The sequence below is a fragment of the Pleurodeles waltl genome, chromosome 6 (genome assembly GCF_031143425.1).
Source record: "Pleurodeles waltl isolate 20211129_DDA chromosome 6, aPleWal1.hap1.20221129, whole genome shotgun sequence".
Lineage (NCBI taxonomy): Eukaryota > Metazoa > Chordata > Amphibia > Caudata > Salamandridae > Pleurodeles > Pleurodeles waltl.
Window position 1 is genome coordinate 21,354,908 of NC_090445.1, and position 27,999 is coordinate 21,382,906.

The 27,999-nt window shown below is 51.6% G+C and overlaps 1 protein-coding gene across 1 annotated transcript in view; it reads right to left on the reverse strand.

Annotated features, from left to right (window-relative positions):
* Positions 1–27,999, reverse strand: part of FIBCD1 (fibrinogen C domain containing 1) — a 498,989-nt gene that overhangs the window by 8,250 nt on the left and 462,740 nt on the right. The window contains exon 7 of the mRNA XM_069237071.1: positions 20,817–20,996. Within this exon, the coding sequence (XP_069093172.1) occupies positions 20,817–20,996 (180 nt within the window). The remainder of the gene's footprint in view (positions 1–20,816; positions 20,997–27,999) is intronic.

Below are 27,999 nucleotides of genomic sequence, written 5' to 3' on the forward strand. Positions count from 1 at the left end.
ACTCTCAGTGCTAAGCGATGACACAAAGAGTGCAGGTAATGGCACTCATGGACACAGGAGCCACTCTCAGTGCTAAGCGATGATGCACAGAGTGCAGGTAATGGTACTCATGGACACAGGAGCCACTCTCAGTGCTAAGCGATGACACAAAGAGTGCAGGTAATGGCACTCATGGACACAGGAGCCACTCTCAGTGCTAAGCGATGATGCACAGAGTGCAGGTAATGGCACTCATGGACACAGGAGCCACTCTCAATGCTAAGCGATGATGCACAGAGTGCAGGTAATGGCTCTCATGGACACAGGAGCCACTCTCAGTGCTAAGTGATGATGCACAGAGTGCAGGTAATGGCACTCATGGACACAGGAGTCACTCTCAGTGCTAAGCGATGATGCACAGAGTGCAGGTAATGGCACTCATGGACACAGGAGCCACTCTCAGTGCTAAGCGATGATACGAAGAGTGCAGGTATGGCTCTCACAGACACAGAAGTCACTCTCAGTGCTGACCAATGACACAAAGAGTGCAGGTAATGGCACTCATGGACACAGGAGCCACTCTCAATGCTAAGCGATGATGCACAGAGTGCAGGTAATGGCACTCATGGACACAGGAGCCACTCTCAGTGCTAAGCGATGACACAAAGAGTGCAGGTAATGGCACTCATGGACACAGGAGCCACTCTCAGTGCTAAGCGATGATGCACAGAGTGCAGGTAATGGCACTCATGGACACAGGAGCCACTCTCAATGCTAAGCGATGATGCACAGAGTGCAGGTAATGGCTCTCATGGACACAGGAGCCACTCTCAGTGCTAAGCGATGATGCACAGAGTGCAGGTAATGGCTCTCATGGACACAGGAGCCACTCTAAATGCTAAGCGATGATACAAAGAGTGCAGGTAATGGCACTCATGGACACAGGAGCCACTCTCAGTGCTAAGCGATGATGCACAGAGTGCAGGTAATGGCTCTCATGGACACAGGAGCCACTCTAAATGCTAAGCGATTATACAAAGAGTGCAGGTAATGGCACTCATGGATGCAGGAGCCACTCTCAGTGCTAAGCGATGATGCACAGAGTGCAGGTAATGGCACTCATGGACACAGGAGCCACTCTCAATGCTAAGCGATGACACAAAGAGTGCAGGTAATGGCACTCATGGACACAGGAGCCACTCTCAATGCTAAGCAATGATACAAAGAGTGCAGGTAATGGCACTCATGGACACAGGAGCCACTCTCAGTGCTAAGCGATGATACGAAGAGTGCAGGTAATGGCTCTCACAGACACAGAAGTCACTCTCAGTGCTGACCAATGACACAAAGAGTGCAGGTAATGGCACTCATGGACACAGGAGCCACTCTCAATGCTAAGCGATGATGCACAGAGTGCAGGTAATGGCTCTCATGGACACAGGAGCCACTCTCAGTGCTAAGCGATGATGCACAGAGTGCAGGTAATGGCACTCATGGACACAGAAGCCACTCTCAATGCTCAGCGATGATACAAAGAGTGCAGGTAATGGCTCTCATGGACACAGGAGCCACTCTCAGTGCTAAGCGATGACACAAAGAGTGCAGGTAATGGCACTCATGGACACAGGAGCCACTCTCAGTGCTAAGCGATGATGCACAGAGTGCAGGTAATGGCTCTCATGGACACAGGAGCCACTCTCAGTGCTAAGCGATGATGCACAGAGTGCAGGTAATGGCACTCATGGACACAGGAGCCACTCTCAGTGCTAAGCGATGATGCACAGAGTGCAGGTAATGGCTCTCATGGACACAGGAGCCACTCTAAATGCTAAGCGATGATACAAAGAGTGCAGGTAATGGCACTCATGGACACAGGAGCCACTCTCAGTGCTAAGCGATGATACGAAGAGTGCAGGTAATGGCTCTCACAGACACAGAAGTCACTCTCAGTGCTGACCAATGACACAAAGAGTGCAGGTAATGGCACTCATGGACACAGGAGCCACTCTCAATGATAAGCGATGATGCACAGAGTGCAGGTAATGGCACTCATGGACACAGGAGCCACTCTCAGTGCTAAGCGATGACACAAAGAGTGCATTTAATGGCACTCATGGACACAGGAGCCACTCTCAGTGCTAAGCGATGATGCACAGAGTGCAGGTAATGGCACTCATGGACACAGGAGCCACTCTCAATGCTAAGCGATGATGCACAGAGTGCAGGTAATGGCTCTCATGGACACAGGAGCCACTCTCAGTGCTAAGTGATGATGCACAGAGTGCAGGTAATGGCACTCATGGACACAGGAGTCACTCTCAGTGCTAAGCGATGATGCACAGAGTGCAGGTAATGGCACTCATGGACACAGGAGCCACTCTCAGTGCTAAGCGATGATACGAAGAGTGCAGGTAATGGCTCTCACAGACACAGAAGTCACTCTCAGTGCTGACCAATGACACAAAGAGTGCAGGTAATGGCACTCATGGACACAGGAGCCACTCTCAATGCTAAGCAATGATGCACAGAGTGCAGGTAATGGCACTCATGGACACAGGAGCCACTCTCAGTGCTAAGCGATGACACAAAGAGTGCAGGTAATGGCACTCATGGACACAGGAGCCACTCTCAGTGCTAAGCGATGATGCACAGAGTGCAGGTAATGGCACTCATGGACACAGGAGCCACTCTCAATGCTAAGCGATGATGCACAGAGTGCAGGTAATGGCTCTCATGGACACAGGAGCCACTCTCAGTGCTAAGCGATGATGCACAGAGTGCAGGTAATGGCTCTCATGGACACAGGAGCCACTCTAAATGCTAAGCGATGATACAAAGAGTGCAGGTAATGGCACTCATGGACACAGGAGCCACTCTCAGTGCTAAGCGATGATGCACAGAGTGCAGGTAATGGCTCTCATGGACACAGGAGCCACTCTAAATGCTAAGCGATGATACAAAGAGTGCAGGTAATGGCACTCATGGATGCAGGAGCCACTCTCAGTGCTAAGCGATGATGCACAGAGTGCAGGTAATGGCACTCGTGGACACAGGAGCCACTCTCAATGCTAAGCGATGACACAAAGAGTGCAGGTAATGGCACTCATGGACACAGGAGCCACTCTCAATGCTAAGCGATGATACAAAGAGTGCAGGTAATGGCACTCATGGACACAGGAGCCACTCTCAGTGCTAAGCGATGATACGAAGAGTGCAGGTAATGGCTCTCACAGACACAGAAGTCACTCTCAGTGCTGACCAATGACACAAAGAGTGCAGGTAATGGCACTCATGGACACAGGAGCCACTCTCAATGCTAAGCGATGATGCACAGAGTGCAGGTAATGGCTCTCATGGACACAGGAGCCACTCTCAGTGCTAAGCGATGATGCACAGAGTGCAGGTAATGGCACTCATGGACACAGGAGCCACTCTCAATGCTAAGCGATGATACAAAGAGTGCAGGTAATGGCTCTCATGGACACAGGAGCCACTCTCAGTGCTAAGCGATGACACAAAGAGTGCAGGTAATGGCACTCATGGACACAGGAGCCACTCTCAGTGCTAAGCGATGATGCACAGAGTGCAGGTAATGGCTCTCATGGACACAGGAGCCACTCTCAGTGCTAAGCGATGACGCACAGAGTGCAGGTAATGGCTCTCATGGACACAGGAGCCACTCTAAATGCTAAGCGATGATACAAAGAGTGCAGGTAATGGCACTCATGGATGCAGGAGCCACTCTCAGTGCTAAGCGATGATGCACAGAGTGCAGGTAATGGCACTCATGGACACAGGAGCCACTCTCAATGCTAAGCGATGATACGAAGAGTGCAGGTAATGGCACTCATGGACACAGGAGCCACTCTCAATGCTAAGCGATGATACAAAGAGTGCAGGTAATGGCTCTCATGGACACAGGAGCCACTCTCATTGCTAAGCGATGACACATAGAGTGCAGGTAATGGCTCTCATGGACACAGGAGACACTGTCAATGCTAAGCGATGACACAAAGACTGCAGGTAATGGCTCTCATGGACGCAGGAGCCACTCTCAATGTTCAGCGATGACACAAAGACTGCAGGTAATGGCTCTCATGGACACAGGAGCCACTCTCACTGTTAAGCGATGACACAAAGAGTGCAGGTAATGGCACTCATGGACACAGGAGCCACTCTCAGTGCTAAGCGATGATGCACAGAGTGCAGGTAATGGCTCTCATGGACACAGGAGCCACTCTCAGTGCTAAGCGATGATACAAAGAGTGCAGGTAATGGCACTCATGGACACAGGAGCCACTCTCAATGCTAAGCGATGATACAAAGAGTGCAGGTAATGGCTCTCATGGACACAGGAGCCACTCTCAGTGCTAAGCGATGATGCACAGAGTGCAGGTAATGGCACTCATGGACACAGGAGCCACTCTCAGTGCTAAGCGATGATGCACAGAGTGCAGGTAATGGCACTCATGGACGCAGGAGCCACTCTCAGTGCTAAGCGATGATACAAAGACTGCAGGTAATGGCTCTCATGGACACAGGAGCCACTCTCAATGTTAAGCGATGATACAAAGAGTGCAGGTAATGGCACTCATGGACACAGGAGCCACTCTCAGTGCTAAGCGATGATGCACAGAGTGCAGGTAATGGCTCTCATGGACACAGGAGCCACTCTCAATGCTAAGCGATGACACAAAGAGTGCAGGTAATGGCACTCATGGACACAGGAGCCACTCTCAATGCTAAGCGATGATACAAAGAGTGGAGGTAATGGCTCTCACAGACACAGGAGCCACTCTCAGTGCTAAGCGATGATGCACAGAGTGCAGGTAATGGCTCTCATGGACACAGGAGCCACTCTCAATGCTAAGCGATGATACGAAGAGTGCAGGTAATGGCACTCATGGACACAGGAGCCACTCTCAATGCTAAGCGATGATACGAAGAGTGCAGGTAATGGCTCTCATGGACGCAGGAGCCACTCTCAATGCTAAGCGATGATGCACAGAGTGCAGGTAATGGCTCTCGTGGACACAGGAGCCACTCTCAGTGCTAAGCGATGATGCACAGAGTGCAGGTAATGGCTCTCATGGACACAGGAGCCACTCTAAATGCTAAGCGATGATACAAAGAGTGCAGGTAATGGCACTCATGGACACAGGAGCCACTCTCAGTGCTAAGCGATGATACGAAGAGTGCAGGTAATGGCTCTCACAGACACAGAAGTCACTCTCAGTGCTGACCAATGACACAAAGAGTGCAGGTAATGGCACTCATGGACACAGGAGCCACTCTCAATGATAAGCGATGATGCACAGAGTGCAGGTAATGGCACTCATGGACACAGGAGCCACTCTCAGTGCTAAGCGATGACACAAAGAGTGCATTTAATGGCACTCATGGACACAGGAGCCACTCTCAGTGCTAAGCGATGATGCACAGAGTGCAGGTAATGGCACTCATGGACACAGGAGCCACTCTCAATGCTAAGCGATGATGCACAGAGTGCAGGTAATGGCTCTCATGGACACAGGAGCCACTCTCAGTGCTAAGTGATGATGCACAGAGTGCAGGTAATGGCACTCATGGACACAGGAGTCACTCTCAGTGCTAAGCGATGATGCACAGAGTGCAGGTAATGGCACTCATGGACACAGGAGCCACTCTCAGTGCTAAGCGATGATACGAAGAGTGCAGGTAATGGCTCTCACAGACACAGAAGTCACTCTCAGTGCTGACCAATGACACAAAGAGTGCAGGTAATGGCACTCATGGACACAGGAGCCACTCTCAATGCTAAGCAATGATGCACAGAGTGCAGGTAATGGCACTCATGGACACAGGAGCCACTCTCAGTGCTAAGCGATGACACAAAGAGTGCAGGTAATGGCACTCATGGACACAGGAGCCACTCTCAGTGCTAAGCGATGATGCACAGAGTGCAGGTAATGGCACTCATGGACACAGGAGCCACTCTCAATGCTAAGCGATGATGCACAGAGTGCAGGTAATGGCTCTCATGGACACAGGAGCCACTCTCAGTGCTAAGCGATGATGCACAGAGTGCAGGTAATGGCTCTCATGGACACAGGAGCCACTCTAAATGCTAAGCGATGATACAAAGAGTGCAGGTAATGGCACTCATGGACACAGGAGCCACTCTCAGTGCTAAGCGATGATGCACAGAGTGCAGGTAATGGCTCTCATGGACACAGGAGCCACTCTAAATGCTAAGCGATGATACAAAGAGTGCAGGTAATGGCACTCATGGATGCAGGAGCCACTCTCAGTGCTAAGCGATGATGCACAGAGTGCAGGTAATGGCACTCGTGGACACAGGAGCCACTCTCAATGCTAAGCGATGACACAAAGAGTGCAGGTAATGGCACTCATGGACACAGGAGCCACTCTCAATGCTAAGCGATGATACAAAGAGTGCAGGTAATGGCACTCATGGACACAGGAGCCACTCTCAGTGCTAAGCGATGATACGAAGAGTGCAGGTAATGGCTCTCACAGACACAGAAGTCACTCTCAGTGCTGACCAATGACACAAAGAGTGCAGGTAATGGCACTCATGGACACAGGAGCCACTCTCAATGCTAAGCGATGATGCACAGAGTGCAGGTAATGGCTCTCATGGACACAGGAGCCACTCTCAGTGCTAAGCGATGATGCACAGAGTGCAGGTAATGGCACTCATGGACACAGGAGCCACTCTCAATGCTAAGCGATGATACAAAGAGTGCAGGTAATGGCTCTCATGGACACAGGAGCCACTCTCAGTGCTAAGCGATGACACAAAGAGTGCAGGTAATGGCACTCATGGACACAGGAGCCACTCTCAGTGCTAAGCGATGATGCACAGAGTGCAGGTAATGGCTCTCATGGACACAGGAGCCACTCTCAGTGCTAAGCGATGACGCACAGAGTGCAGGTAATGGCTCTCATGGACACAGGAGCCACTCTAAATGCTAAGCGATGATACAAAGAGTGCAGGTAATGGCACTCATGGATGCAGGAGCCACTCTCAGTGCTAAGCGATGATGCACAGAGTGCAGGTAATGGCACTCATGGACACAGGAGCCACTCTCAATGCTAAGCGATGATACGAAGAGTGCAGGTAATGGCACTCATGGACACAGGAGCCACTCTCAATGCTAAGCGATGATACAAAGAGTGCAGGTAATGGCTCTCATGGACACAGGAGCCACTCTCATTGCTAAGCGATGACACATAGAGTGCAGGTAATGGCTCTCATGGACACAGGAGACACTGTCAATGCTAAGCGATGACACAAAGACTGCAGGTAATGGCTCTCATGGACGCAGGAGCCACTCTCAATGTTCAGCGATGACACAAAGACTGCAGGTAATGGCTCTCATGGACACAGGAGCCACTCTCACTGTTAAGCGATGACACAAAGAGTGCAGGTAATGGCACTCATGGACACAGGAGCCACTCTCAGTGCTAAGCGATGATGCACAGAGTGCAGGTAATGGCTCTCATGGACACAGGAGCCACTCTCAGTGCTAAGCGATGATACAAAGAGTGCAGGTAATGGCACTCATGGACACAGGAGCCACTCTCAATGCTAAGCGATGATACAAAGAGTGCAGGTAATGGCTCTCATGGACACAGGAGCCACTCTCAGTGCTAAGCGATGATGCACAGAGTGCAGGTAATGGCACTCATGGACACAGGAGCCACTCTCAGTGCTAAGCGATGATGCACAGAGTGCAGGTAATGGCACTCATGGACGCAGGAGCCACTCTCAGTGCTAAGCGATGATACAAAGACTGCAGGTAATGGCTCTCATGGACACAGGAGCCACTCTCAATGTTAAGCGATGATACAAAGAGTGCAGGTAATGGCACTCATGGACACAGGAGCCACTCTCAGTGCTAAGCGATGATGCACAGAGTGCAGGTAATGGCTCTCATGGACACAGGAGCCACTCTCAATGCTAAGCGATGACACAAAGAGTGCAGGTAATGGCACTCATGGACACAGGAGCCACTCTCAATGCTAAGCGATGATACAAAGAGTGGAGGTAATGGCTCTCACAGACACAGGAGCCACTCTCAGTGCTAAGCGATGATGCACAGAGTGCAGGTAATGGCTCTCATGGACACAGGAGCCACTCTCAATGCTAAGCGATGATACGAAGAGTGCAGGTAATGGCACTCATGGACACAGGAGCCACTCTCAATGCTAAGCGATGATACGAAGAGTGCAGGTAATGGCTCTCATGGACGCAGGAGCCACTCTCAATGCTAAGCGATGATGCACAGAGTGCAGGTAATGGCTCTCGTGGACACAGGAGCCACTCTCAATGCTAAGCGATGATGCACAGAGTGCAGGTAATGGCACTCATGGATGCAGGAGCCATTCTCAATGCTAAGCGATGATACGAAGAGTGCAGGTAATGACACTCATGGACACAGGAGCCACTCTCAGTGCTAAGCGATGATGCACAGAGTGCAGGTAATGGCACTCATGGACACAGGAGCCACTCTCAATGCTAAGCGATGATGCACAGAGTGCAGGTAATGGCTCTCATGGACACAGGAGCCACTCTCAGTGCTAAGCGATGATGCACAGAGTGCAGGTAATGGCTCTCATGGACACAGGAGCCACTCTAAATGCTAAGCGATGATACAAAGAGTGCAGGTAATGGCACTCATGGACGCAGGAGCCACTCTCAGTGCTAAGCGATGATGCACAGAGTGCAGGTAATGGCACTCATGGACACAGGAGCCACTCTCAATGCTAAGCGATGATACGAAGAGTGCAGGTAATGGCACTCATGGACACAGGAGCCACTCTCAGTGCTAAGCGATGATACAAAGAGTGCAGGTAATGGCTCTCATGGACACAGGAGCCACTCTCAGTGCTAAGCGATGACACATAGAGTGCAGGTAATGGCTCTCATAGACACAGGAGACACTGTCAATGCTAAGCGATGACACAAAGACTGCAGGTAATGGCTCTCATGGACACAGGAGACACTCTCAATGTTAAGCGATGATGCACAGAGTGCAGGTAATGGCTCTCATGGACACAGGAGCCACTCTCAGTGCTAAGTGATGATACAAAGAGTGCAGGTAATGGCACTCATGGACACAGGAGCCACTCTCAATGCTAAGCGATGATACAAAGAGTGCAGGTAATGGCTCTCATGGACACAGGAGCCACTCTCAGTGCTAAGCGATGATGCACAGAGTGCAGGTAATGGCACTCATGGACACAGGAGCCACTCTCACTGCTAAGCGATGATGCACAGAGTGCAGGTAATGGCACTCATGGACGCAGGAGCCACTCTCAGTGCTAAGTGATGATACAAAGACTGCAGGTAATGGCTCTCATGGACACAGGAGCCACTCTCAATGTTAAGCGATGATACAAAGAGTGCAGGTAATGGCACTCATGGACACAGGAGCCACTCTCAGTGCTAAGCGATGATGCACAGAGTGCAGGTAATGGCTCTCATGGACACAGGAGCCACTCTCAATGCTAAGCGATGACACAAAGACTGCAGGTAATGGCTCTCATGGACACAGGAGCCACTCTCAATGCTAAGCGATGATACAAAGAGTGCAGGTAATGGCACTCATGGACACAGGAGCCACTCTCAATGCTAAGCGATGATACAAAGAGTGCAGGTAATGGCTGTCACAGACACAGGAGCCACTCTCAGTGCTAAGCGATGATGCACAGAGTGCAGGTAATGGCACTCATGGACACAGGAGCCACTCTCAATGCTAAGCGATGATACAAAGAGTGCAGGTAATGGCTCTCATGGACACAGGAGCCACTCTAAATGCTAAGCGATGATGCACAGAGTGCAGGTAATGGCTCTCATGGACACAGGAGCCACTCTAAATGCTAAGCGATGATACAAAGAGTGCAGGTAATGGCTCTCATGGATGCAGGACCCACTCTCAGTGCTAAGCGATGATACAAAGAGTACAGGTGATGGCTCTCATGGACACAGGAACCCTCTCAATGCTAAGCGATGATACGAAGAGTGCAGGTGATGGCTCTCATGGATACAGGAACCACTCTCATTACCAAGTGATGACACAAAGAGTCAAGGCAAAGACTCTCATGGATGCAGGGCTACTCTTAATGTTGAATTATGATGATAAGAGTTTAACGGCTCTCACAGACACAAGAGCCAGTCTCCATGTATTGGCTGTTGAACAGTTTAAAGTCCTGTGCCTAAGGAGAAAGTTAGAACCAGGACAAATGAGCCTGTGTGCCTGTGGAGGTCCACAGTCTCTGCTTCATAAAGGGATCACCCATGAGCGACTCCGGAGGGTTTAAAGGAAACTAAGGTGTACATCGCTGATTCCAGGGGTGTAACCAGGCTGAGCTGCTACGGAGAGAAGAGCAGCAGCTAAATTAGTTTGCGCTCAGTACAAACGTCTGTGCTTTTGAGTCTATTCTTGATGAATTTCATGTATTGTTCTATAAGATGCTTTGCCTTCACACCAGAACGTTTTGTGACATAGCAAAGCCTTCATCCAGCTGATGGCCACATGACAGAGGCGAATTCTATTTGGTGCCATATAGTGGGTAGAGAAAAAAAGAAAACTGCTAAGAAATAGTGATCATGAAGAAAAGGAATATATCAGCGCCTGAGTATCTCCATACGTGGGCACTACATAAACCCAACCAACCTCGCCTGGTCCTCATCTGTGTAGACATGTTCATGGCATTAATCATGAACAACACCGGCCACCCACCATTACTGATAGCACAGCTGGCCTTAATGTGACATGATGGTTCATCAAACTGGATCTCAGTGCAGGCTACCAAAGCTGAACTTCGTAAAGACTTCCATACATCACCACCTCCAATCCCGTTGAGCTCTAACGGGGCACGCAGCTAAGGTGTAGGCTCTGACTTGTACCAAACTGTTCCGATACAGTAACCGTCTGATAAGGGTCAATCTTTCAGGTGACCTCAATTTCAGCGATGACCTAGTGACTTATGAACATAGGGGGCCAGAATACCAATGCCACTTTCTGAAGTCTAAGAAAAATGTCTCACCCAAAACCAGGAAATAGGGGAGTTTCTGAAATCCAAGCGAAGGTTTTTCAGTTATACTTCTCCGTGGATGGAGTGATCTCATAAAGTCAGGATAGACCACAGCTTTGCAGCTTCCTCAAGATGGCCACTTACTGTGGATGCTTCTCACCAGACGTGTCCGCTTGAATGACGTCCCTGCTTGATTTGTGAAATCAGTGGAGGCAATAGTCTTGAGATGAGTTGCCTTTTCTAGACACTATGGGCCTTATTGTGACCTTGGTGGAGGGGCTTACTCCGTCCCAAATGTGCCGATTATCCCGTCCGCTGTATTAGAAGTTCCATAGGATATAATGCACTCGTAATTCGGCGGGCGGGATATCCGTCACATTTGGGACAGAATAAACCCCTCCGCCAAGGTCGTAATCAGTCCCTATATGTGCCAGGCTGCCTGAAACCACCTCCACTCACCAAAACACACAGAAAGCTACTGCTCTGGTGGTAGATGCCTGTCCATGGGGACTGGGAGATGTACAACCTCAAGAAAAGTAACAAGCATTTGCAATGCAACCGGTCTCGCGTTTGCTCGTGTTAGATCTAATAGCGTTGTAAACTCCTAACAAGACTTTTCACTCGTAATGAAACATATCGGCAAAAATGCAATTATGTACGTAACCGGAAACAGTGCAATTAACTGTGTAATTAACTGTGTAACAGGGTCGATATTATGCCAAGCGCTCGACTTCTGCCAAGCGAGATCGCGCTGCGAAAATAGAGAAAAAATAGCCCACGAACCGGACGGAAAACAGCGAGCCTCGTATGTTTTCTATACTTGCTCGATGCACTCGAGGAGGGCTAACCACCGGAAAAGGCATGTATGCGTGCCTTCCACTAATGAAATCAAGCAGATTCTAACAGGCAAGCCCACGAACCAATGAAAGACACTGACGTGACAGGGCTCCGAGCCCTTTTTAATTCCTAAAGCGTCTCGCTAGCGAAACGCATGCGCAAGCGCATGCGACGCAGGCTCGACCCTAGAAAGGAAGCATGCTCATAGTAGCGTATGGAAGCAGTGAGCCTGATGCTAACAGAGCAGTGCTAATCCTATAGAGACAGGGTCACTGGACCTCAGCAAAAGTGAGGCTGCAGTGTTTTCTGCATAATGATAAACTTACCATACTTGCTGCATGTAGAGAAAAAGGTAAATATTGTTCCCTGGGTCAGTCAGCATTTCCACATTACTCTTATGAGTACTCATTCCCTGTTACTAAGGACCACAAAGCATTAGTGTCACCTGTTCAGGGGTCTGCCTCACATCCTCTCCTGCGAAAAAAAAATGGTTGCTGCAGCTTATAAAAGACTAGGTCATAATTGTATGCTGAGCTGGTGCTGACAACCCTTCTGACTTCCTTCCTCGTGTGCTTATTCCATCAGATCGGAAGGAAGCCGATTGCACCGAAGGCAGTGCTTATTTTGTGCTTGTTGTTTCCGGTGCTGAGCACCGGCACTTATTTGTGAGGGCCGGCGCTTATTCTTCTTCCTCAAGCGTTTGCTGCGAGCAAAAGACACGTATGGGAAAGACGGAAGAAGGGAAAAACGAAAAAGCGTCACAAAGGGAGAAAGTAGAAAGCTGCAAGAGTGAGCTGAAGGGGAGGGCGTGGCTGTAAATGGATTGAGGAGGCCCGAGGTGGCCTCAGGATTACCCTGCCTCAGTATTCCGTGCTCGCACATTTAATTGAGGCAGCCCCGTGTTTAAGAAGAGGGCTTTGGGCACCGGCACCTTTTTATTTACAAATTAGGCACTGACCGAAGGGTATGTGCAATCAATCTTGGAAATGCCAATACCCATGGCAATCACACTGTTTTATTACGTAGACTTATATTTAATGTTGTGGAACTCAGTTCAACAACTCAAGAGAATCTATTTAAGCAAACACTTAAGATGTATATGCATATAATATATCTAAAAGAAAAATAAACAAATTGCTAGAGAAAAAATAAACTAAAAACTACAGCTTTTAATTATTCATCAAATTTATGAAGAATAGCAATATCTCAGCTAATATAATATTTATTCCATTAGAGGTGTTCAAAATGTTTCTAAGTAAAACGAGGTTCTCAGCGTGAAACACGCAGATAAATCCACATAGGAATCCTCTAAGCTAGACTCTCCATCCGAAGGAGGCTCTTTCTAAAGGTACCTGATTGCACAACTCTAGGGCCCAATCTTGCCTTCCAGACATTCTTTCAGATTTGCAAAATGTAGAGCTATAGATGTGTAACAGTGAATAATGAGAGTGTTGTCTACAATGTGTTCTGAGTAAAATCAACAAGAGCAAAGCTTCAGAACCCTGAAGTGAAAACCATATTTTATTCACTTCTCACCCATAAATAATTTTATGTTATGTATCGCTGTAAATATAATGTTTTCCTTTCGTTATTATTGTCTGAATTCCCCTCCTGTGGGCGACATGCTCACATTAATAATTAAAAGTGAACATGTGCGATCAAATCAAGTGCACATTCCTTTCACATTGTTCTGTTCCTGCAAATATGATAATCAGGTTTACATGATTATATTTGTGGCATTTAATCTCTGCAATTGACCATTTTATGTTTCATTATTATGAGGAAATGATGCGCATTGTTTAGTGTAATAAACTTACCAACCTCTTTAGGACCCTTAGGTTTCATTTGTCAAACCTTCATCACAGCCCTGGGTAGCTTGGGCTCTGAGTAGTCAGTGCTTACACAAAGGAACAACTGCAAAGCATTTAAACAGCACCAAAACAATTGAAGGAGAAATCAATAAGCCACCGAAGAAATCAGGCACCAATTGATAAAAATAGACTGCATTTGTATGTATTTTTACACACCACAATGAAAAAGATCCATCCGAGGGTTCCGGGGATAGAGAATTTACAAAGTGTAGTAAATCAAGGAACTTTCACTCAACCATAAACAAGCATTGGCAAATTCAATGAATTTGACACTTAGAAATCTTTTCCCGAAAACGTTTGGGTGAGTTGTAATGCGGTAACTCAAGTAGGGAGCCAGTCAGGGGGACCACCAAGGTCCTCAGAAACATTTACCTCAGCAGATGGAGCAGTGGTCAGTGACTCAGTTTCTTTGCCGGGCTTTCCTATTGAAGTGGTCCTGATGCAAGGGATGAAGGATGCTGAAGATGCTCAAAGGATGCTGTGGATGCGATGCGGTCGACAGTGGTCTTCCTGCGGCTACTCCTTCGTCCACAAAGAGGGTGAGGTGATCCTGGTCACAGGGTTGATGTTCCTCAAAGTCCTCCAGGTGCTGACAGAAGTTCGCGCAGAACCACGGTCATGGGCCAATCTTTCCTGGTTCGATAACTCATCCTCTAGAGGTCCCAGCTGCACTCTGACAAAACTCCTAGGTTCAGCAAGCTCAGGTGCAATTTTGTGATTCAGGTCTTGGTCCCTGATGCTGCACGGGGGTGGTTGGCGGTGAGTTGAAGACTTTGGGCTACCAGCTTGCCCCAGCAGGCTTCTTTTCTATTGTATCCCTGTGCTATGAACGGAGGCCAGCTTACTGACCCTTGAAATCTCTTGGCTTTGGCTGGGCTCTGGAGATGACTTCTCCTCGAGCTGGACACAGCAGGCACAGTACCTGTCCTTTGCTAGCCACAAGGTGCAGTCCACAATGTCGAGCCGATTCCACGGTGCAACAGGTCAGAGATTCTTCGGTTCCTCTTTCAGTCCACTCTAGGGCTGAGTTTGGGGTGCCAGGGGTGCCCTACCTGTGCTCAGAAATTGACTTCAGGGAGGTGGCAGTTGGTAGCCAATGAGCTACCAGGTTCCCTCTCACCAGATGACCACTTCCTGCGAAGTGTGGGATTCGGGCACCATAGGATGTACCATTCTCCCAATTCCAATATGAGGTGGGGCTCCCAAGGGGGCTACGCACCCCTGGAAAAACAGTTTGGCAACTGGTTTCCCGTTTCCTGTCCGAAGTGCCAGTCTGTCTGCCTGAACAATGGAGGAGCTCCTCTCCCAAGTGTTACCCATTTGTCCTTCAAAGTTGGCTTCTTCTTTGAAGCTCATATTTTGGGCCAACACCTGTGTTGCTTCCTGCAGATGGGAGGTAACACCGCCTTCCAGTGCCGGTCCCTGTTGTATCCTTTCCTGAGACTCATTGCTTGTCTCCTCCAGGAGGACAGAAATCTTTCTCTGTGATGGGACCCTGTGTGCAACGAATATGCGCACAGGGAACTAAAGGCAACTAAGTGGCAACTTTCCTAATGTTGCACACTGCAACTTGTTACATTAATTTCGATCTGAGAATCAAGCCAGGCTTCGTTGTGTAACTCTGTTCTCGACAATTAGGGGACCAAGCTTTTCCACAGTAAAAACTGCAGTTTCACATTTCTACTAACAGAACGTGTAAAATTACATGATCTGCCTGTGGGATATGTGGCACTCCACCTTAGTACTCAATAGACCAGCCATACGGGTGTCTTACACATATACTGGGGAAAAGTCTGGTTATTCCATTACTTTAAAAGGAAAACTCCGGCTAGCAGTATAACCTTCTCTTCCAGCCTACGGATGTCGGGCTGGGAGTCTCGTTCTACTCATGTCACACCCAGGGTGGCACAACCAGTGCTGCAGTCCTTGGGTGGGACACCCCACCTTACATGCCCCGGGTACCATTTACTAGGGACTCACGGGTATTGTCGCTTATTGGGTAAGAGCGAATTTAACATATCAGTTTAAGGGGAAGGACACAGGCACTGAGGTCTGGCTAGTAGGCCTCGGCGCACTCTCAGAGTTGGACGGAGTTGAGCATCAGTCCAAAAACTTGGGGGTGACCATCCAAAGAGAGGCATTTCCTTACAATCGTCATTATGGAATGTCATGACTTCTAGAAGGCTGATAATTGCATGTGACATTTTGTTGTCTTTTCAGAAGAACACGGCCTGATAAAAGTGAAAATAGCTGAGAGACCATCAGGCTATTCTTTGTTGAGTGTTTCTTCTCAAACTCTTGAACAAAAGCTCTGAATAATCTCATTTAACTGTGCATAAAGAACTAAATGTCAGAGAGGATCTTTAAGCCAGGCGACAGAATGACAGGCACATTCGCGCGCCAGCCTTAAGTGATGCTGGAAGGCATTCGCCTTCACTAGCTGTCTAACGGGTAATGGCGCCGGCTGTGTTTAACACAAGTACACATAGCTGCCTTTGTTACCTGCCTTTGTTAGCTGAAAGTAGAACTTATTGTTCTGGAATCAGGTATGTGAATGTGACCCATTTCTGAAACACAGAATAGGCTTTTTATTACTAATGTGCAAGGACAAATATAGCACTTAGAAGTAGTAAATGAGGGTCTTAGTGCTACAGAAAACATAGCAATAATGTTAGAGTATTGTTTACTGTTCACGTTACTCATAAACTCCGTTACTACGTTAATGTTTGTCTTTATTGTGATAACAACTCATAATATGAGCAGTACATTAAAGTTTTAGTTTCGAAATAAATATGCATTCCATTTTCTAGTGATCCTTCAGTGTGTTATTCATTCATGAAAAAGAAGTTCGTAACATTGCTCAGTGGGTTGTGTATGGGTTTCAGTCTAACCAGTTTTCTGATTCATGTTGGCAGATCGACTGAGTCCTTAGTGGCAGGTGGTCTGAAAACTGAATCCCGTGACTCTAGAAAATTCTAGAGAAAGCAGCTGTGGGGGCCTCAAAACTATCTACACCTGCTACCAACTACTTCATGGGGGCAGAGGGCTAATGGGGAGCCCTGCATGACAAGGCCACCTTTAGGTCATACCATTTAAAGGTTTCAATAAGTCACTTCTCTTTAGGTTTATACTGGAAGCCATTTGAGATATCAATAAAGTTTACTCTACAAGGTATTTATATTGTGACACTGTGCGGAGATAAGAGACTTTTGCATCTTCAAAATGCACCATCTGGTTTTAATTTCAGTGTATGCTTTTAATCTGGATTCTGATAAACACTGAAGCAGACCTTTTGTTGCTTAAGTTGATATTGAATACAAAGACATACTTTTGGGACATCACATAGAATATCACATCAAAAGAGCAAGGTATCCTAATTCTTCCAACTTTCTAATCTAGACATCTCAAGAACTGCACACTGTCAGGTTGGAGGACGCAGAAAGTGCAAGAGTGAGAAAAAAGTGCCTAGAGGCTGTCATCCAGGCGCACAGTCAGTGTGGTAATATCCGAGAGCCTGTGCTCTATGGTGCTTTGAATACCTGTGGGGGTTCCAGAAGGCGGCTGGACCAGTGTTTGAGGGGCTGCTAATGAAGCGGGCTGGCTTCCAACTTCTTACAGTTTCAGTGTGATGTGATGACTCCAGCCTCTCCAATAACTTCCTCTGACCTCTGACATCTGCTCACCTCAGGCCACACCTCCTTACCTTTTTGGAAGCTCCTTTATATCGCCTCCTCCCCCTTTTCTACCTCCTGACCGGCTCATGCTGAACGAAGATCACAGACTGCCTTTGCTCTTTTTTAGGTCTGGCTTGAGGTAGCCTTAGCTGTTTTCAGAGCTTTTGTAAACATACAAAAAAAAAACATAAAAATACAGAATGCATGCAGAAAAAAGCCCCTTACAGCTATTACATGGTTAGAAGAGTCAGTCTCATTTTTATTATAGCTCTTCTCTCTCCGGTACTTTAAGTTTTCTTAAGTTTTGAGAATTTTATCAGCTATTATGGTTTATCTGTTTTCCACCACTTCCATCATTCAGGTAGTCCAGTTGGTTGGCACATCAGGCCTGTTGCCACAGATTCTCCCCTTGCACCAGAGTTCCTGCATCTGCTTCGCCTTCTGACTGAGCTCCTGGCTCTGCTCAGGGGCGTGGCTTAGTGAGGTTCGGGGGGGGGGGTTGAATCTCAAATTTCCTAACTACAAAAGGCGTCAGCCACAGGGTGAATGTGTGAGGTGACCAAGGTACTGGACGGGCTGTTCCCATGAGGAACGGGGTCAATACTGATTACCATTAGGTGGACCTCAAAGGTCTTCCTGCCTGATTTTTAGTCGTGCAGAGCACAAGTTTTATGCCGACAGAGTAAACTTTACTCTGGGAGTGTGAAACTTCCTCTGGTGGCCTGACGGAGTAGGTGTCATCGAAAGAAAGATATCCAACCATCCACCCCATTTAGAGTCGATGGTCAGATAGCCTTTTTAGGTCGAGCGCGCTTGCGCTCTGGCCTGTTGTAATCTATTGTGGGCTTTAAACCACGCCCACCGCACACACATCACTATCACTCATTCATGGGCTTGCCCTTCAAAAATCTGTTGTTATCATTGGTAAATGCTTTACGTTTGACTCTCCTTCAGGAGGTTTTGTTACTGCCTTGGACATCGACCCTGTTACATGGAAAATTGCACGATTGCTGACACGTTTGACTGCGAGCAAACTTCTTTTTCCTTTCTTGTGTCTCCTTCACGCTGATGCTCATGGCGGCCATGGCTCTTTGAATCGGCTCGCTTATGTCAACTGTTTTACTTTCCATTTTCAATTTATGTGGGGAAAAAAGTCCAATTAGGAATTTACAATGCTAATATCTCTAACTCGAGCAAACGCAAGACCCATTGCATCGCAAATGCTTGTTTTAACTGTCACCGCTAGGTACATGCTAGTAGTAAATGAGGGAGAGTATTAAATAGAAAAATGGCCTTCATACCATGGGAGAAAACTGATCTGAGTGTCACATTTGCAGAGCTGTCTGTTAAACGTTTGCTACAGTGACAGGGCCTGCCATGACGGCGATTCCTGACAATGTATAGAGACATCTGCTGGGCTCGGTGAACATCTCTAAATTTGGTGGGTGGAGTACGGGCCGTAAAGTCCTCGGCAATCTGCTAAACCCTAAATAGGGCTCTCTGTCTAGAGTGGCACAGTTGATGAAAAACAATGTTTTGGAATGCTACCACGAGGGACCGCAGGTGCTTTGCCTATATGCAGCATTCCTCCCATCACCTTATGGGTTTTGATTGCCAGTAGTATGCCTGGAAACCTGAGGCTGGCAAATATGCAAAGGAAACACAAAACCAGAGTACAAAGAGGCTGTGCTGTGTGTGAATAGGGTGTAAATCACCACAGAGGGTCATCTAGGTGCTCGGTCCGTGGTGAACATACAACTCCAGATTAACTACCTCTGTAAAGGGTGGCTTTTTGGGAGTCCACCTCTATCATCTGCCTCAGATCACACACAGTGTCAGCCGGATGCTGAAATCAGATGACAGCAGTAGAAAAGATGGCAAACCTATGAGCAGTACTTGTAATTTCCAGCTGTTGCGCAGACAAGGTAAGTACCAGAAGTACTGTGAAGTACCAGCCAGGCCTGTATCATGCAGGACTGCGCTCATTCAGTGCAGAGCCAAGCTCCTGTTTTTATGCACCTGCAGTATGTAAAGTCAATTTATTTTACCCATTTTTTTCAGGTTAGATCTTTTTTTTCAGGCACTAAAACTCGAAATAGGGACCAGGGTTTGCCTCTCTCTGTTTCTGAGCTGTGCTACCTAAAATATTGTTTTACGTTTACTCACTTTCCACACTGCGGGAGCATAAATATAAAAAACAGTCATTCATCTCTATGGTGAACCAGTGCACCCACTTATGACATGGCCCTGAATCGTATGTGTGTGTTTGCTTACAATGTTTGAATCTGCCTTTGTATGTGTGTTTATGTCTGTATTCTTATATGTATCTATAGATATGTAAACACACTTACAAAGACAGATTTAAACATTTACTCTTCTCTGCAGTGAAAGGTATTTGAACACATTATTGCATGTGAGAAGGTGTAGAGTTTGTTTGTTTTTCTGTGTTGCCTCCTGGCACATTAAACAGCTGTGGCGATGAAGCTGAAGAATGGGGGTATGAGGGGGGGCTCGGACAACTAGAGCTGGGGCTTGGCTCATCCGGTTCCCCTATAGAGAATAAAGCAATGCAAAACATCTGGGTCTATGACAAGGTAAACGTAGAGAGCAGAGAGAAAATAAGAAAAGGCAGTCCTAGCTGAAGGGGAGTGTTCCTTTTAAGGGCCGAGTTCCCTCACCCACCAGAGGTTGCATGCTTCATCAGGAAGCTCCTCACGCCGTGATACCTAGTCACTGTGCGGGATACAAGCCCTTCTAGAGAAGCCATTGGCAACTAAGGGGCTCATCTTGAGTTTGGAGGTCGGACAAGATCACCGCCAAACTACCCAACTGCCTCTTCCCTGCCGTATTATGATGTTCCCACGAGGCTGACAGGCAAGAACATATTACAACACTCCCGCCAGTCAGCCCAGCATGAACAGTGCTACGGATAGGCCAATATCATAGCACCCCAGCACCCTTGGAAGGAACATTGCAAAGCAGACAGTGCACATTCCGAGGGGGGCGGGCAGGGGAGGGCCCTGCACTACCCACGATATGGGCAGTGCAGGGGCCCCCCTGAGGCCCCCTGAGGCCCCCTGCACTGTGTTTCCGCCAGCCTTTTCATGGCAGAGTCCCAGCCGTGAAAAGGCTGGCACAAACTGTACTCTTGATCAGCAGGGTGGCACTGAACTCAACACCGCAGTGGCTGACCATGACAGCAACTACTGTTAGCCCCTCAGGGACCATGTTCCTGGTGGGCATGGCAGTCCAGCTGCCAGGGTGGTAATGTGTCGGTCGGACCGCCTGGAGCGCGGTGGTCCAACTGCCACCGTGAGTCTGGTGGTCATTGGACCACCAGACTCGTAATGAAGCCGTGAGTCTGTGCATGAATCCTGCATGCCCCCAGCAGAGGGCGCTGTGTCCTCACCTGCAGTTCCAGAGTATTCAGCCACAGTGAGAGGATACCCGTCCTCCTCCGGGTCCACGGAGTGCAGCCCCACGCCGAAGGTGCCATAGTGCGCGAAGGCCGTGCCATTCTCAAAGTCCTCCAGGTCGATTCGCAGCTCGTAGTGCCCCTGGATGGTGAGCAGGTGGATCCTCCTCAACCCTGTGAGAGACGGAGACAAAACAAGGTTACCATGTGCACCAGTCTCTTCTGTAGCACCAAAAAACAGTGAAAATCGGCTTAGCGCCTAGAAGCACATTTGAGGGTGAAGGTGTATGGAAACAAAGAGCTTTTCGCCTACTTCCGGAGCTTAAGTGGGGATGAGAGAAAGGAATAAAGAGTCCCATGAATGGCAAACTCTGGCACCAGTGTGAGAGGGGAGAGAGAGAGGGGGGCCTGGCTCTGCAGCCAGTGTGAGAGGGGAGAGAGAGAGGGGGGCCTGGATCTACAACCAGTGTTGAGGGCGAGAGAGAGGGGAAGGCCTGGCTCTGCAGCCAGTGTGAGAGGAGAGGGATGGGGGCCTGGATTTACAACCAGTGTGAAGGGAGAGAGAGAGGGGGGCCTGGCTCTACAACCAGTGTGAAGGGAGAGAGAGAGAGGGAGGCCTGGCTCTGCAGCCAGTGTGAGAGGAGAGGGCCAGGGAGGTCTGGCTCTGCAGCCAGTGTGAGGGGAGAGGGAGGGAGGCCAGGCTCTGCAGCCAGTGTGAGAGGAGAGGGCCAGGGAGGTCTGGCTCTGCAGCCAGTGTGAGGGGGGAGAGAGAGGGGGGCCTGGCTCTACAACCAGTGTGAGAGGAGAGGGAGGGAGGCCTGGCTCTGCAGCCAGTGTTAGGGGAGACAGAGAGTGAGGCCTGGCTCTGCAGCCAGTGTAAGAGGGGAGAGAGAGGGAGGCCAGGCTCTGTAGCCAGTGTGTGAGGGGAGAGAGAGAGGGAGGCCTGGCTCTGCAGCCAGTGTAAGAGGGGAGAGAGAGGGAGGCCTGGCTCTGCAGCCAATGTAAGAGGGGAGAGAGAGGGAGGTCAGGCTCTGCAGCCAGTGAGTGAGGGGAGAGAGAGCGGGAGGCCTGGCTCTGCAGCCAGTGTGTGAGGGGAGAGAGAGAGGGAGGCCTGGCTCTGCAGCCAGTGTGAGAGGGGAGAGAGAGGGAGGCCTGGCTCTACAACCAGTGTGAGAGGAGAGGGCCAGGGAGGCCTGGCTCTGCAGCCAGTGTGAGAGGGGAGAGAGAGGGAGGCCTGGCTCTACAACCGGTGTGAGGGGAGAGAGGGAGGGAGGCCTGGCTCTGCAGCCAGTATGACAGGAGAGACTCTGGGAGGCCTGGCTCTGTAGCCAGTGTGAGAGGGGAGAGAGAGGGAGGCCTGGCTCTGCAGCCAGTGTGAGAGGAGAGGGAGGGAGGCCTGGCTTTGCAGCCGGTGTGAGAGGAGAGGGAGGGAGGCCTGGCTCTGCAGCCAGTGTGAGGGGAGAGAGAGAGGGGGGCCTGGCTCTGCAGCCAGTGTGAGGGGAGAGGGAGGGAGGCCAGGCTCTGTAGCCAGTGTGAGGGGAGAGAGAGAGGGAGGCCTGGCTCTGCAGCCAGTGTGAGGGGAGAGGGCCAGGGAGGCCTGGCTCTGTAGCCAGTGTGAGAGGGGAGAGAGAGGGAGGCCTGGCTCTGCAGCCAGTGTGAGAGGAGAGGGAGGGAGGCCTGGCTTTGCAGCCAGTGTGAGAGGGGAGAGAGAGGGAGGCCTGGCTCTGTAGCCAGTGTGAGAGGGGAGAGAGAGGGAGGCCTGGCTCTGCAGCCAGTGTGAGAGGAGAGGGAGGGAGGCCTGGCTTTGCAGCCAGTGTGAGAGGAGAGGGAGGGAGGCCTGGCTCTGCAGCCAGTGTGAGGTGAGAGAGAGAGGGGGGCCTGGCTCTGCAGCCAGTGTGAGAGGAGAGGGAGGGAGGCCTGGCTTTGCAGCCAGTGTGAGAGGAGAGGGAGGGAGGCCTGGCTCTGCAGCCAGTGTGAGGGGAGAGAGAGAGGGGGCCTGGCTCTGCAGCCAGTGTGAGAGGAGAGGGCCAGGGAGGCCTGGCTCTGCAGCCAGTGTGAGAGGGGAGAGAGAGGAGGCCTGGCTCTACAACCAGTGTGAGGGGAGAGAGGGAGGGAGGCCTGGCTCTGCAGCCAGTGTGAGAGGAGAGGGAGGTAGGCCTGGCTCTGCAGCCAGTGTGAGGGGAGAGAGAGAGGGGAGCCTGGCTCTGCAGCCAGTGTGAGAGGAGAGAGCCAAGGAGGCCTGGCTCTGCAGCCAGTGTGAGGGGAGAGAGACAGGGGGGCCTGGCTCTGCAGCCAGTGTGAGGGGAGAGGGAGGGAGGCCAGGCTCTGCAGCCAGTGTGAGGGGAGAGAGGGAGGGAGGCCTGGCTCTGCAGCCAGTATGACAGGAGAGACTCTGGGAGGCCTGGCTCTGTAGCCAGTGTGAGAGGGGAGAGAGAGGGAGGCCTGGCTCTGCAGCCAGTGTGAGAGGAGAGGGAGGGAGGCCTGGCTTTGCAGCCAGTGTGAGAGGGGAGAGAGAGGGAGGCCTGGCTCTGTAGCCAGTGTGAGAGGGGAGAGAGAGGGAGGCCTGGCTCAGCAGCCAGTGTGAGAGGAGAGGGAGGGAGGCCTGGCTTTGCAGCCAGTGTGAGAGGAGAGGGAGGGAGGCCTGGCTCTGCAGCCAGTGTGAGGGGAGAGAGAGAGGGGGGCCTGGCTCTGCAGCCAGTGTGAGAGGAGAGGGCCAGGGAGGCCTGGCTCTGCAGCCAGTGTGAGAGGGGAGAGAGAGGAGGCCTGGCTCTACAACCAGTGTGAGGGGAGAGAGGGAGGGAGGCCTGGCTCTGCAGCCAGTGTGAGAGGAGAGGGAGGTAGGCCTGGCTCTGCAGCCAGTGTGAGGGGAGAGAGAGAGGGGGGCCTGGCTCTGCAGCCAGTGTGAGAGGAGAGGGCCAAGGAGGCCTGGCTCTGCAGCCAGTGTGAGGGGAGAGAGAGAGGGTGGCCTGGCTCTGCAGCCAGTGTGAGGGGAGAGGGGGGGAGGCCAGGCTCTGCAGCCAGTGTGAGGGGAGAGAGAGAGGGAGGGGAGAGGGAGGGAGGCCAGGCTCTGCAGCCAGTGTGAGGGGAGAGAGAGAGGGAGGCCTGGCTCTGCAGCCAGTGTGAGGGGAGAGGGAGGGAGGCCTGGCTTTGCAGCCAGTGTGAGAGGAGAGGGAGGGAGGCCTGGCTCTGCAGCCAGTGTGAGGGGAGAGAGAGAGGGGGGCCTGGCTTTGCAGCCAGTGTGAGGGGAGAGGGAGGGAGGCCAGGCTCTGCAGCCAGTGTGAGGGGAGAGAGAGAGGGAGGTCTGGCTCTGCAGCCAGTGTGAGGGGAGAGGGAGGGAGGCCTGGCTCTGCAGCCAGTGTGAGAGGAGAGGGAGGGAGGCCTGGCTCTGCAGCCAGTGTGAGAGGAGAGGGAGGGAGGCCTGGCTCTGCAGCCAGTGTGAGAGGAGAAGGAGGGAGGCCAGTCTCTGCAGCCAGTGTGAGGGGAGAGAGAGGGGGAGGCCTGGCTCTGCAGCCAGTGTGAGAGGAGAGGGAGGGAGGCCTGGCTCTGCAGCCAGTGTGAGAGGAGAGGGAGGGAGGCCAGGTTCTGCAGCCAGTGTGAGGGGAGAGAGAGGGGGAGGCCTGACTCTACAACCAGTGTGATGGGGGTGAGCCAGTGTGACAGGAGACAGCCAGGAAGATCTAATTCTGCAGCCGGGAGAGCGACCAATAGAGATACCAGCTTATACAACTAGCGTGACACAAGTCAGGCTTAGACAGACTGCAATCCATGTGACATGGGCCCAGACTGACCAGGGTCTGCAGCCAGTGTGAGAGGAGTGAGAGACAGACTGACCAGGCTCTGCAGTCATTTTGAGAGGAGTGAGGGACAGACTGACCAGGCTCTGCAGCCAGTGTGAGGGGAGAGAGGGAGGCCTGGTTCTGCAGCCAGTGTGAGAGGAGTGAGGACAGACCGACCAGGATCTGCAGTCAGTGTGAGAGGAGTGAGAGACAGACTGACCAGGCTCTGCAGCCAGTGTGAGGGGAGAGAGGGAGGCCTGGTTCTGCAGCCAGTGTGAGAGGAGTGAGGACAGACCGACCAGGATCTGCAGTCAGTGTGAGAGGAGTGAGAGACAGACTGACCAGGCTCTGCAGCCAGTGTGAGGGGAGAGAGGGAGGCCTGGTTCTGCAGCCAGTGTGAGAGGAGTGAGGACAGACCGACCAGGATCTGCAGTCAGTGTGAGAGGAGTGAGAGACAGACTGACCAGGCTCTGCAGCCAGTGTGAGGGGAGAGAAGGAGGCCTGGCTCTGCAGCCAGTGTGAGAGGAGTGAGAGACAGACTGACCAGGCTCTGCAGCCAGTGTGAGGGGAGAGAGGGAGGCCTGGCTCTGCAGCCAGTGTGAGAGGAGAGAGAGACAGACTGACCAGGCTCTGCAGCCAGTGTGAGGGTAGAGAGGAAGGCCTGGCTCTGCAGCCAGTGTGAGAGGAGAGAGAGACAGACTGACCAGGCTCTGCAGCCAGTGTGAGGGGAGAGAGGGAGGCCTGGCTCTGCAGCCAGTGTGAGAGGAGAGAGAGAGACAGACTGACCAGGCTCTGCAGCCAGTGTGAGAGGAGTGAGAGACAGACTGACCAGGCTCTGCAGTCAGTGTCAGAGGAGTGAGAGACAGAGTGACCAGGCTCTGCAGCCAGTGTGAGAGGAGTGAGAGACAGAGTGACCAGGCTCTGCAGTCATTTTGAGAGGAGTGAAGGACAGACTGACCAGGCTCTGCAGCCAGTGTGAGGGGAGAGAGGGAGGCCTGGTTCTGCAGCCAGTGTGAGAGGAGTGAGAGACAGACCGACCAGGATCTGCAGTCAGTGTGAGAGGAGTGAGAGACAGACTGACCAGGCTCTGCAGCCAGTGTGAGGGTAGAGAGGAAGGCCTGGCTCTGCAGCCAGTGTGAGAGGAGAGAGAGACAGACTGACCAGGCTCTGCAGCCAGTGTGAGGGGAGAGAGGGAGGCCTGGCTCTGCAGCCAGTGTGAGAGGAGAGAGAGAGACAGACTGACCAGGCTCTGCAGCCAGTGTGAGAGGAGTGAGAGACAGACTGACCAGGCTCTGCAGTCAGTGTCAGAGGAGTGAGAGACAGACTGACCAGGCTCTGCAGCCAGTGTGAGGGGAGAGAGGGAGGCCTGGCTCTGCAGCCAGTGTGAGGGGAGAGAGGGAGGCCTGGCTCTGCAGCCAGTGTGAGGGGAGTGAGGACAGACTGACCAGGCTCTGCAGCCAGTGTGAGAGGAGAGGGCCAGGGGGCCTGGCTCTGCAGCCAGTGTGAGAGGAGTGAGAGACAGAGTGACCAGGCTCTGCAGTCAGTGTGAGAGGAGTGAGATACAGACTGACCAGGCTCTGCAGCCAGTGTGAGAGGAGTGAGAGACAGACTGACCAGGCTCTGCAGCCAGTGTGAGGGGAGAGAGGGAGGCCTGGCTCTGCAGCCAGTGTGAGAGGAGAGAGAGACAGACTGACCAGGCTCTGCAGCCAGTGTGAGGGGAGAGAAGGAGGCCTGGCTCTGCAGCCAGTGTGAGAGGAGTGAGAGACAGACTGACCAGGCTCTGCAGCCAGTGTGAGGGGAGAGAGGGAGGCCTGGCTCTGCAGCCAGTGTGAGGGGAGAGAGGGAGGCCTGGCTCTGCAGCCAGTGTGAGGGGAGTGAGGACAGACTGACCAGGCTCTGCAGCCAGTGTGAGAGGAGAGGGCCAGGGGGCCTGGCTCTGCAGCCAGTGTGAGAGGAGTGAGAGACAGAGTGACCAGGCTCTGCAGTCAGTGTGAGAGGAGTGAGATACAGACTGACCAGGCTCTGCAGCCAGTGTGAGAGGAGTGAGAGACAGACTGACCAGGCTCTGCAGCCAGTGTGAGGGGAGAGAGGGAGGCCTGGCTCTGCAGCCAGTGTGAGAGGAGAGAGAGACAGACTGACCAGGCTCTGCAGCCAGTGTGAGGGGAGAGAAGGAGGCCTGGCTCTGCAGCCAGTGTGAGAGGAGTGAGAGACAGACTGACCAGGCTCTGCAGCCAGTGTGAGGGGAGAGAGGGAGGCCTGGCTCTGCAGCCAGTGTGAGAGGAGAGAGAGACAGACTGACCAGGCTCTGCAGCCAGTGTGAGGGTAGAGAGGAAGGCCTGGCTCTGCAGCCAGTGTGAGAGGAGAGAGAGACAGACTGACCAGGCTCTGCAGCCAGTGTGAGGGGAGAGAGGGAGGCCTGGCTCTGCAGCCAGTGTGAGAGGAGAGAGAGACAGACTGACCAGGCTCTGCAGCCAGTGTGAGGGGAGAGAGGGAGGCCTGGCTCTGCAGCCAGTGTGAGAGGAGAGAGAGACAGACTGACCAGGCTCTGCAGCCAGTGTGAGGGGAGAGAGGGAGGCCTGGTTCTGCAGCCAGTGTGAGAGGAGTGAGGACAGACTAACCAGGATCTGCAGTCAGTGTGAGAGGAGTGAGAGACAGACTGACCAGGATCTGCAGCCAGTGTGAGAGGAGTGAGAGACAGACTGACCAGGATCTGCAGTCAGTGTGAGAGGAGTGAGAGACAGACTGACCAGGCTCTGCAACCAGTGTGAAGGGAGAGAGGGAGGCCTGGTTCTGCAGCCAGTGTGAGAGGAGTGAGGACAGACTGACCAGGATCTGCAGTCAGTGTGAGAGGAGTGAGAGACAGACTGACCAGGCTCTGCAGCCAGTGTGAGGGGAGAGAGGGAGGCCTGGCTCTGCAGCCAGTGTGAGAGGAGAGAGAGACAGACTGACCAGGCTCTGCAGCCAGTGTGAGGGTAGAGAGGAAGGCCTGGCTCTGCAGCCAGTGTGAGAGGAGAGAGAGACAGACTGACCAGGCTCTGCAGCCAGTGTGAGGGGAGAGAGGGAGGCCTGGCTCTGCAGCCAGTGTGAGAGGAGAGAGAGACAGACTGACCAGGCTCTGCAGCCAGTGTGAGGGGAGAGAGGGAGGCCTGGCTCTGCAGCCAGTGTGAGAGGAGAGAGAGACAGACTGACCAGGCTCTGCAGCCAGTGTGAGGGGAGAGAGGGAGGCCTGGTTCTGCAGCCAGTGTGAGAGGAGTGAGGACAGACTAACCAGGATCTGCAGTCAGTGTGAGAGGAGTGAGAGACAGACTGACCAGGATCTGCAGCCAGTGTGAGAGGAGTGAGAGACAGACTGACCAGGATCTGCAGTCAGTGTGAGAGGAGTGAGAGACAGACTGACCAGG